The 11323-nt window shown below is 55.6% G+C and overlaps 1 protein-coding gene across 7 annotated transcripts; it reads right to left on the bottom strand.

The window, feature by feature from the left end:
* Positions 1-22: 22 nt before the first annotated feature.
* On the bottom strand, positions 23-10614 carry NR1H2 (nuclear receptor subfamily 1 group H member 2). 7 transcript variants are annotated; one of them, XM_064294066.1, is made up of 10 exons: positions 10481-10614; positions 10239-10346; positions 9061-9122; positions 8829-8960; positions 8226-8567; positions 7879-8138; positions 7521-7700; positions 6341-6467; positions 2212-2420; positions 26-1855 (listed from the first exon to the last, which is right to left on the bottom strand). In XM_064294066.1, exons 3-10 carry the CDS (start codon positions 9101-9103, stop codon positions 1709-1711), a joined length of 1440 nt encoding a protein of 479 aa, XP_064150136.1. In that variant the 5' UTR covers positions 9104-9122; positions 10239-10346; positions 10481-10614; the 3' UTR covers positions 26-1708. The 7 variants fall into 7 exon arrangements, with proteins under 7 accessions (XP_064150141.1, XP_064150140.1, XP_064150137.1 ...); XM_064294068.1 differs by having other exon boundaries at positions 30-1855; positions 6341-6440; XM_064294069.1 differs by having other exon boundaries at positions 30-1855; positions 8226-8516.
* Positions 10615-11323: the final 709 nt, after the last annotated feature.

Below are 11323 nucleotides of genomic sequence, written 5' to 3'. Positions count from 1 at the left end.
AGTCCAGCTCGCTCGGGTCTTTATTCACTCTCCCTGTAGATCCTGGCGATACGCGCTCGGGTCGTGGCCTAGCTACTTCGCCCGTCTCACGGCCTCAAAGTTTCCCCTCTGTAAACTAGACCCAGCGCAGGGCGGGGAGACTGCCAGGCTAGGGCGATCGCATATAACCATACTCTTCCGAAATAAACATACCTTTTCGGTACCCAGCCCATCCCTGAAAACAGGCCGCTATTCACCCTGGACCGGTACTGCCAGTCCAGCTCACCTCGGTGTCCCCTGAGGGCCTGGCTCAGAAGGAGGAATTGTGGGAACTCAATGGCCTGCCCTTGTTCTAAACTAAATCATCAGGTTTCTTACTTTCCAGTCTGTGCCCATGGATTCCCTCAACTTGGACTCCAGCCACCTCATCTTTTAGGTCCCTGTGAAGCCTCGCCTGGCCACCTCCTTTGGACCCCCACACTACCACGGGCCGCTGCTATTAAAGCTCCTATTCCCAAATATTCTGTCCCAACCATCTGCCCGCTGCCACCCCTGACTGGTTGCAACTTCAGTGTCCGTTGATTTTTTTCAGCACCTTCAACTGCGTTTGGCATGTACAGTGAAATCTGTGAGAGCCAGAACTTGACGGGCCTGCCTCTCCTGGGTCTGGCAAGTTTTCCACCTTTAGCAGAATGCAGTCTTACCACTTTTCTATTGCTATTATTCAAGTTTTCTTTTTCTGAAAGGTTTCTGCCTTACACAGATTTTACTGTAGTAAACAATAAATGTTTGTTGAATGGAAGCCTGGTCCCCAGCAAACCAAATGTGCTGGGGTCAACTCTGACTCCCGGCAGCCCCATGTGTGTCAGGGTAGAACTGTGTGCCGCAAGGTTTTCAGCAGCTGATTTTTCAGAAGCTGATTGCCTGACCTTCTGAGGCGCCTCTGGGTGGACTCCAACCACCAAATTTTCAGTAAGCAGCCTGTTTGCACCTCTCAGGGACTCCACGCCCACAGGTTGCCGTTCTCAGTTGCAAGGACCTCGGCAAATACTGAGCAAAAAGTCCTGTCCCCCTCATCCACTTATGCCCCATTTGTCCTTCGCAAGGTTCTGATTCATCTTGTACAGGAAGGTGGCCCCAGGCCGGCAGGCCTCTCCTCTGGAGTCCCTGGGGCCTGGCACACAAGACCTGTGCTGTGCTTATCTGAGTCTGGCCCCAGCAGCCTGGTCGATGAGAACTCCGCTGGAGCTGGTCCAGGGGCTGGCGTGAATGGAGACCCTGGCAGCCCACCCCTTCTCCACCTCTTGACCACACTCCAGCTCAGAGCAGGTTTGTATTCCTATTTTGTTTTTTTTTTAATTTTATTAAATAAAAGGAGTAGAGAAAGGCGGGGGGACCCTCTGGTCTCTCGGGCTGTTGGGAGAGATGTGGTCCCTCCCCTCCCTCTGTTCAAGGTGCACTGCGCGGTGGGCTGGAGGTGTAAGCTGGGTGGGGAAGGCAACCGGGAGCACTGGGAGAGGTCAGAGGTTGGGAACTATGACCCCTCTGCCCTCCCAGGAAGACTTGCTGGGCAGGAAGGGAGCCTGCCTGGACGCTGACCCGGGTCACCCCAAAGGCTGAGGCCTGGCAGAGCCACAAGGCAGGCCCTCAGGCCCGGCAGGCCCCCTTCCAGCTCAGAAGGAGGAAGGGGCAGCAGTGTCCATCTGCTGACGGCCGTGGGGCGGGCCCCTCACTCGTGCACGTCCCAGATCTCCGACAGCAGGGGCGGCAGCTTCTTGTCCTGGAGCCGAAGGGCAAAGACCTGCTCCGAGTGCACGGAGCTCAGCGTGCGCAGGCTCACCAGCTTCATCAGCATGCGAGGGAAGCGCAGCTGGTCCTGCGGGCGGGTGGCACTGATGAGGGGCACTGCTGGCCTCCCTCAGACAGCCAGCTTAGGCAGAGCATGGACTTGAAGGCTACCCCACCGCACCCGGCCTACCCACCCTCCACCACCAGACCTGGACCAGGCCTGGCTCCTCAGTGGGAGGACAGGGGTCTGAGGACAGACCTTGCGAGGGAACAGCGACCGGAGCTCAGGGAGCTGCTGTGGGGCAGACGGAGTCTGGGCTTTGACGAGGACGTAGGACTCCAGCCCCAGGCACAGACCCTGAGGACTCCCTGAGGACTGACCCACATGAGCCTGGTCCCTCGCCAGGGCCTCGGGGCTGGGTCTCTGCTCTGGGTAGCCCGTACCTGTGGTCTCTTGATGCGCGTGTAGGAGAGCAGCGCGTCCACGTAGGGCTGCTGCAGTGCCTCCACACGGCTGGGCTCCTGCACGTTGGGCCGGTCAGCCGAGAAGATGTTGATGGCGATGAGGAGGGCATACTCAGCATCGTCCAGGCCCAGCCGCCGCATGGCCCGTGAGAACTCGAAGATGGGGTTGATGAACTCTACCTGCAGGCCTGTAGCAGGGCAGGGGCCAGAGGAGGAAGGGCGTGGGAAGACTGCCTGCTTCCCAAATTTCCCTGGCCTGAAACTGGCCCCTGTGCCCAGGGCCCTGACCTGCCCACCACCAATGGTGGTGATTACAAGGTCTTTGTCATTTTTGTTCCCTTCTGTGTCCCCGTGCCTATACAACTGCCTGACATGTTGTTGTCGCTGGGTGCTATGAGTCAATTCTGATTCATAGCAACCCCATGTGACAGAGCAGAACTGCCCCATAGGGCTCCTAGGCTGTAATCTTTATGGCCTAAGAAACCCTATGGAGCAGTTCTATTTTGTCACATGGGGTCACTGTGAATAATCTTTATGAAAGGAACCCTGGTGGCACAGTGATTAAGCGCTCTGCTGCTAACTGAGAGATCAGCAGTTAGAACCCACCAGCCGCGCCACAGAAGAAAGGTGGCAGTCTGCTTCTGTAAAGATTACAGCCTTGGAAACTCTATGGGGCAGTTCTACTCTGTCTTACAGGGTCGCGGTGAGTTAGAATGGACTCAACAGCAATGGGTTTTTTTTTTTCTTTTTTGGTTTAATCTTTATGGAAGCAGATCACCAGGTCTTTCTCCCACGGAGCCACTGGTGGGCTTGAACCGCCAACCTTTCAGTTAGCAGCTGAGCACTTAACCACTGCACCACCAGGGCTCCTAGCAGATGTAATACCTCTTCCCTAGATGATGGCATGCATCAGGAGAGAGAGCATTTACTCAGTGTCTCTAACTCACTCTCGCTGCACAAACGCAGCTACTCCTCCCTGGCTGCCCTACAGCTGTCCTTGTGCCAGAGGAAAGTCTTTTTAATCCTAGGTCAGGTCACGTTACCCCTGCGGTGGTCCCCCTGCTCTCCGGGTAAAGGCCATACTCAGTCCCGAGACTGCCTCGTGCGTTCACTCCACTTTAGTAAGCACCTGCTGTGCACCATCACCACCCATCTGTCAGTTTGTCCCACTGTGGTGGCTTGCATGTATCAATGATGCTGGAAGCTACGTCACCGGTATTTCAAATAGCAGCAGGGCCACCCATGGTGGACAAGTTTCAGCGGAGCTTCCAGACTAAGACAGACTAGGAAGAAAGGCCTGGTGATCTACTTCTGAAAATGAGCCAACACACACCCTATGGATCACAACATAATACTGTCTGACAGCGTGCTGGAAGATGAGCCCCCTAGGTTCCTAGACACTCAAAACACACAGTGGCCACAACAATGGACTCCAGCATGCCAATGACGGTGGAAGTGGAGCAAGATTGTGCAGTGGGTGGGGTCACCATGAGGTGCCGCCAACTTGATGGCCGCTAACACCACCACTATACACCAGGCCCTGAGACAGAGCCGTTGCCAGGACAAAGTCACCGCCCTTGTGGAACTTACATTTGAAGGTTGAAGGGACAAACACTAGAAATACCTGGAAGTAAAATATCTAGCTTGTCAGACGGTGATAAGTTCTATGGAAGAAAATGAGGCAGGGAGGGAAGAGTATTCAGGATTGTTGAGGGTCACAATTATGTTTTAGACAAGGTGGTCAGGGAAGGTCTCACTGTAGGGGAACATGTGACTCAAATGTGTCATTTGAGCAATGAGCTGAAGAAGGGCTGGCTAGGGCTGCCCCATCCAGCTGTGTAGGTTGTGCACTGCACAATGCACTGAGATTCAGTCTGCTCTCCCTTGGCCAAGATCAGGGTAGGGGCTAGTGCCTTTTCCTAAGATGCCCTGTGTGACCACAGAGACGCTCTGTGTCATCCTCGATGACACTTGACCTGAAGGTGTCATTTCAGCAGTCACCCTAAGAGAAGAAGTAACAAGGGCATGTGACTGTGCCAGGCAGGGTGACCAAGTGCCTGGTTTGCCTGAGACTGGGGTTTTCTGGCCCACAGGACTTTCAGTGTTAAAACCAGAACAAGTTGGTCAGCTTGGTTCCATGCAGAGGGAACAGCAAATGCAAAGGCCCTTAGGCAGGAGCACACTTAGTGCATTCAAATCAGGGCAAGAGGCTTGTGTGGCTGGAGCTGAGGGAGCAACAGGGAGAGGGTGGGAGGTGAGGCTGATCCTGTGGGGCTGTGAGGGCTGCGGTGAGTGGCTTTCGCTTTTCTCTGCTTGAGAGCAGTGAAGGGTTCTACGCAGAGGAGGGGCATGAGGTGTCCTCTGGCGGCCATGTGAGAGAACAGACTGGATCAGGCAGCAGTGGAGGCAGGGAGCCCCATGCTGAGGTACCCTGCAATGTTCCAGGAAGTCTGGCCTGGGGTGGTGGCAGACAGGGGGTATGAAGTGACTGGATGCCCTGCCCCCTCTGCAGCCCCATCTCTGTGTTTTGGCTGCCTTGGCCTTCTATAGTTCCTCAAACCTGGCAGCTCTTCCCTGCCTCAGGGCCTTTGCACATGCTGATGCCCTTGCCAGAAACACTCGCCCCTCCCTGTGCTGCCCTGCTAAACTCACACTCAAAGGGTTCCTGGGACTGTCTTGGGTGATGGAGAGGCCGGAGGCTAGAAGAAGAAGATGAGGGAGCTGGGCCTTTATGCACGCTGCAACCTGGCCTCAATGCTATCCCCACCCCTGTCCCTTAGGTGGTGCTTCTTACCCCTCAGGCCTCAGCTCAACTGCACTTCCTCCAGGAAGCCCACCTGCCTGCCCACATCCCCCAGGTAAATGCTCTTGGAGAGCAGGGACCAGGGTTGCTCCCTCCAGCTGCACAGGCTGTACGTTGTACACTGCACAGTGTTCTGCACACAATCCAGCCTGCTCTCCCTTGGCTGAGAGATCAGGGTGGAGGCCAGTGCCTTTGCCTAATTCCCACCAAGATGCCCCCCATGACAGCCGACAAACTCTGTGGCATCCTCCGTTGTGTCCCACCGTACAGAGCACCTCTTGTCTCGCTGAAGGCTTGTTATGAGGCGGGCTCACCCCTCACCACCACTTTGGACATAATGAAATGCAGGATCAGCCAGAAGTGTGACAGCCCGAGGTATGCCAGCCAGCAGGGGCCGAGAAGGGTACCAGGTGGCTCCCAAGCCTGCCCGTCATGGATGGACTGTATTCCCTAAAAAGTTATAAGGACGTCCTAATCCCTGTACCTATCAATAGAACCCTGTTTGGAGATAAGGGTTTTTTTGTTATGGTAATGATGTCACATCAGAGTAGGGTGGGCCCTAAAACTAATCCCTTCGCAGTGGTGGTATAAAAATCAGAACAGGCACATACAAGGTCAAGAGAGACACCTGTTAGGACCCGTCTACAAGCAAAGGAATGGCAAGGATTGCAGTAGCCACTGGAAACTAGAGGAGAGGCGCCCAGAAGTAACCAACATGGACAACATCCTGCTTTAGACTTTGTTGTTGTTGAGTGCTGCTGAATCATTTTTCACTCGTACTGATCTCATGTGACAGAGCAGAGCTGCCCCCAGTAGAACTGCCCCCTAGGGTTTACTAGGCTGTCATCTTTACAGAGGAGCCCTGGTGGAGCAGTGGTTAAGTGCTTGGCTACTAACTGAAAGGTCGGCGGTTCAAACCCACCAGCCTGCTCCGCAGGAGAAAGATGTGACAGTTTATTTCCATAAAGATTAGAGCTTTGGAAACCCCATGGGGCACTTCGACTCTGTCCTAGAGTCACCATGAGTCAGAATCGACTTGATAGCATCTGGTTTGATTTGGTTTTGGGTTAATCTTTACAGGAGCAGGTTACCAGGTCTTTTCCCCGGAGAGACCCTGGGTGAGCTTGAACCACTAAGCTTTATGGTAGCAGCTGAGCAGTTAACCTTTGTGCCACCAGGACCTCCCATCTCTGAGACAATAAATGTCTTCCTGAAAGGCCTCGCTACCCCCACACCTCCCCACCCTGCCGTGGTGTTTTTCTGTCACAGCAGCTCTAGGTAACTATGATGCTGCGCTTGGCCTACCCGCACGGTGGAAGTCGTCCTTGCTGTAGGTGAAGTCCTTCAGAAAGGTGATGCACTCCGTCTCATGGTTGTAGCGCCTGGCCGTCTCCAGCAGCATGATCTGAGGGTGGTGGGGACCAGGGGGAGGCTGGGGGCACGAGGGGGCCCTGTGTAACCCTTTAGGCCTCCCCTTTCGGCCCAAGTCAGGGGCTGGTCTCATCAGGATCACTGCTCAACCCTGACCCCTGCTCTCAGCTACATCACCGCTGGTCCACACGTGGAGCTCTCCAGGCTCCTTCCCTCCCCCAGGCTTCAGCACGCACTGCATCCTCCACGTAGCTCATGCTTTTCCCAGATCTGTACCAGGAAGGTAGCAGAAGTGTTCGTCTATCTTTGTCTGTCTGGTTCATTGCTCTATCCCCAATACCTAGGACAGAGCCTGGCACACAGTAGGCTATTGTTGTTCTTAGGTGCCCTGGAGTTGATTCCGACTTGTAACAACCCCATGTGACACAGTAAAACCGCCCCATAGGGTTTTCTAGGCTGTAATCTTTTACGGAAGCAGATCGCCAGGTCTTTCTCTTGAAGAGCCACTGGGTGAGTTCCAAAGCCAACCTTTTGGTTAGCAGCCAAGCACTTAACTGTTGTGCCACCAAGGCTCCTATACAGCAGACAATCAATACTTATTTGTTATCCTGGAGAAAGCCTTTTTGGCACACTCTTCCTAAAGCAGGCCCCTCTAGCCCAGTCCTCAAACTCAACCCCTTGTTCCTTTCTGTCCTGGGATCAGCAAAACTCTGATGGTCCTGTGAATGCATCTGATATCCACTACCTTCCTCTGTAACGAGTCCTTGGGTGGCATTAACAGTTAAGCACTCGACTACTAACTAAAAGGTTGGTGATTTGAACCCACCCAGAGGCGCCTCGAAGACAGGCCTCACAATCTGCTTCCAAAAGGTCACAGCCTTGAAAACCCTATGAAGCAGTTCTACTCTGCACACGTGGAGTCACGAGTCAGAACCGACTCAATGGCAGCTAAGAACAAGAACAACATCTTCCTCCATGGAATGTCTCCTCCAAGAGAGCAGGGACTGGTAAGTCCTGCTTGCCGCTACCCAGCATCTACCCTAGGGCTCCTCTCCAGGGTCCCTCGGAGGCAGGAGGGCAGCGCCTGCCTGGGGATGGGCGGGCCAGCCATTACCTCGATGGTGGATGCCTTGAGGAGAGCGATCTGGTCTTCTCGGCCCAGCTGTAGGAAGCCGGGTACCTGCTTGGCGAAGTCCACAATCTCCTGCACGGAGATGATGGCCAGCTCTGTGAAGTGGGCGAAGCGCTGCTGACGGGCATCACGGGACTGAGGGTCTGCACCCAGAGGCCAGGGCTGAGGACACAGGTGGCCAGAGTCACACAAGACTCTTCCCTGGAACCAGGGCCACGGGGGCACCTGGAGGCCAAGCCTCATCCTCTAGAGCTCCTGCCCTCCCTTGCTTTAGGCCACAGCCCTGCCGGCTCGACCCTGGTGTGCCTGGCCCTCCTCGAGGCTGCACGAGGGCCCATACCGTGACTTTGGGCTGGTCAGAGAAGGAGCGCTTGTTGCACTGCAGCTGGGCCGCCACCAACTGCTGGATCATAAGTTCCTGAGCCGCCGTTAGTTGGACGCCCTCTCCTTCCCCAGAGCCCTGGCTGCCCCCTTCAGGCTCCCCAGGGGAGGCCCCAGGCCCAGAGGATAAGCTGCTGCCACCTCCTGACCCCACGGGTGACTGCTGCTGCTGTTGCTTCTGTATCTTCTTCTTCCGAATCTGTTCTTCGGAGAGGACACCTGTGTGGGCACACGGACCTCAGCAGAGGCTCTAAGGAGAGCGGGCGCCGGGCTGGCACGGCCCCGCATCCCACTGCCCACACTTACACTGCTCCCTCATCCCCGCCTCTTTGCACTTCCGTAGTCGGCACTGCTGGCACTTGCGCCGCATAAAGGCGTCCATCTGACACGTTCCACCGCCCCGGCAGGCATAGCGCCCAGCCCCACCACGGACCACACTGCGCCGGAAGAAGCCCTTGCAGCCCTCGCAGCTGAGTACGTTGTAGTGGAAGCCAGAGGCCTTGTCCCCGCACACGCGGCACAGCTCATGGCCCAGCATCTTGGGAGCTGGGCCCTTCTTCCGCTTGCGCTCTGGCTCCTCCATTGGGTCTGGGATGACTAGGGCGGTCAGATGAAGATCATGAGAGAAGGAGCCACAGGGAGACAGGCCTAAGAGAGGTCCCAGGGTGGAAGCCCGAGCAGGGAGATGTGAACACCCAAGGAGATGGAGACCAGAGAGAAAGATGTGTCAGTGCACCCCAAAGAATGAATCAAAGCAAGAGATGACAAGGGGGAACGAGAGAGGAAAAAAATCAACAAGAGGCAGGGGCTTGCCATCTCCCCATCCTGGTTCTAATCTTTCTACCTTCCCAGATCCCACCTTGAGCCCCCACACCTACTTCCACATCCCATCCTGGGGCCCCATCTCACCCACGCTGCAGGCAGAGCCTGCCCCATCTGTGCCTGGGACATCGGGGTCTGGACCCCCAGGCCAAGGCTCAGGGCCCTCCTCCTTTATAGCAGGTGAAGAAGAGGGGGCTCCAGGCTGAGGGGGGCCATTTCCTGGGAGAGAGGCAACAGGGAGGCACAGTGAGTGCCTCCTTCCTGACCGATGTGTGTGTGTTGCGGGGGGGTGGGCTGGGTGTGGGTGCGGGACACTCACCAGGCAGGGGGCTGTCCAGGGAACTGGTGGTGGGGGTGGACATGGTGGGGTCACGGAGCAGCCTGCAATACAGGGGGATTATGAGCCTCAAAAGGAGTCCTGGTGGCGCAGTAGTTATGTACTTAGCTACTAACTGAAAGGTTGCTCGTTTGAACCCACCAGCTGCTCTGCGGGAGAAAGATGTGGCAGTCTGCTTTGGAACTCTATGGGTAAGGTCTACTCTCCTACAGGGCCACTATGAGTCACAATCGACTCGATGGCAACACATTTTAAGAGACTTGAGGAGTCAGGATGGGTCTCCTCTGAGCTAGTTACATGTGCTAATGAGGTCCCCTCTCCTCCTTCCATCTCTCCCAGACTCCTCCCCAACTCCATAAAGACGCCACCAGGAGCTCCTACCTTCAAACCCTCCCATCCTATTCTAAAAGGCTCTGCCCTTTTTCTGCTCCAGGCTCCTCCCCTCCCCATGTCCCCAGGTCTGGCCCCTTCTGCTCCAAGGCACACCCTACTAAGGTTTTTCCCTCCTACCTGCTACTTCCAGGTCCCACCCTCCTCCTTCAATCCTAAGCATTCACTCCTCCCTCCCATCAAATTCCACCCCACCTGTTCTTATGCGGGTGGCCTGATGGTTAAGACCTACAGCTGCTAACCAAAAGGTCGGCAGTTCGAATCCACCAGGTACTCCTTGGAAACTCTATGGGGCCATTCTACTCTTGGCCTACACAGTCGCTGTGGTTCACAATAGACTCTTAGGCAACAGGTGGGGTCTTTTTGGTTTTACTTATTCAGGAACCCTGGTGGTGCAGTGGTTAAGAGCTACAGCTGCTAACCCAAAGTTCAGCAGTTTGACTCCACCAGCCCCTACTAGATATCCCATGGGGCAGTTCTACTCTGTCCTACAGGGTCACTATAAGGCAGAATCCACCACACGACTACTGGCTTGGGTACTCAGACTCCACGTCACTTCTTCTGAGCAAACTTTAGTTCTGTCCTCATCTTTTCCTTTCAGATCCTCACCCCCTTCCTTCCAAGTTCGGTTCTCATCTCCACCGCTCACGGCCGCCCCCAACATCGTGCTCCAAGCCCCGCCCCATCCGTACCCCCTCTCTCTACAAGCCCCGCCCCCTCCCCTCCCGTCAGGCTTTTCCCCCTCGCCCCATCATGCTCCGCCCCCACACCTCGCTCCAGGTCCCGCCCCTCTCCAAACACCAGCGGGGGGCGGGGCTCATGGCTGCGCGTGGGGGTCTTCGGGGCGGCCTCTCGCGGGGTCTCCTGGTTCCGTTACCCTGGAAACAGCCGGGGGGCGGTACGAGTTATGAAGGGGCGGGGGAAGAACGAAAGAAGGGGGCTGAATGGAGCGGCGCGGGAAGGGCTGAGATGCCATAGCCCCGGACTCCTCCCACGCCCCCCTCGGGTGCACCTGACTCTGTCCGCTTTCTCTGCTCCGCTTCCTCCTTCTCTGTATCCCCTTGAACGCCGCCACTGTTTCGGTCCCCTCAAAAGTAACTTCGCCACTTCTTCCGGCAACCCCGTCGTGCGTCACCTCCGGAAAAGGGCGGGGAGTGACAGATGACGGAATTCCGGTGCGCGTTACAACAGCTGAATCGGCTGCCCCGCACGAAAGTGGCACACCCACCGGAAGTTTGCCCCCTCCGGGTTGCTCCACTAGGGTGTGGCTGAGGAGTTCCGCGCCAAAGCAATCAAATGTCCTTGAGGGGCCGTTGCCAGTCCCCAACCTTCCCGTCCCGAGCTGTGTGACCTTAGCGCTTCTGTGGCCTCTCTGGGCCCGCAGCCAAAGATTCGTTATTGTTAGGTGCCCTGGAGTTTAATCCGACTCATAGAGACTGTACGCATAACAGAACTAAACAATGTCCGGTCCTGTGCCATCCTCACAAGCGTTTCTATGCTTAAGCCCATCATTGCAGCCAGTGTGTTAATCCGTCTTGTGGTGGTCTTCCTGTTTTTCACTGAGCCTCTACTTTTCCAAGCATGATGTCCTTCTCCACGGACTGGTCTCTCCTAATAACATGTCTGAAGTACATGACACAAGTCTCATCATCCTCTTTACTAATCAGCATTCTGTCTGTCCTAGATTCATACTTCGAGCATTCCATAATCCGATTGTTAGTGGATGTTACAGCTGTTTCTTCTCATTTTGAGTAGTGCCACGACAGCAAATGAGGTTCCGAAAGCTTTACCCCATCCACATCACTAAGGTCAACTCTATTTGAGGAGGCAGCTCTTCCCCAGTCGCCTTTTGAGT

This window comes from Loxodonta africana, chromosome 11 (assembly GCF_030014295.1).
Source record: "Loxodonta africana isolate mLoxAfr1 chromosome 11, mLoxAfr1.hap2, whole genome shotgun sequence".
Taxonomy (NCBI): Eukaryota; Metazoa; Chordata; class Mammalia; order Proboscidea; family Elephantidae; genus Loxodonta; species Loxodonta africana.
This window is presented reverse-complemented; position numbering and strand designations above follow the sequence as displayed.

Coding starts and splice junctions, on each gene's coding strand:
- NR1H2 (XM_064294066.1), bottom strand. CDS start 9,103: ATGTCCACCCCCACCACCAGTTCCCTGGACAGCCCCCTGCCTG. Junction 8,961..9,060: donor CCTGGACAGCCCCCTGCCTG/GTGAGTGTCCCG, acceptor CCTCTCTCCCAG/GAAATGGCCCCCCTCAGCCT. Junction 1,856..2,211: donor CGCGCATCAAGAGACCACAG/GTACGGGCTACC, acceptor ACCCGCCCGCAG/GACCAGCTGCGCTTCCCTCG.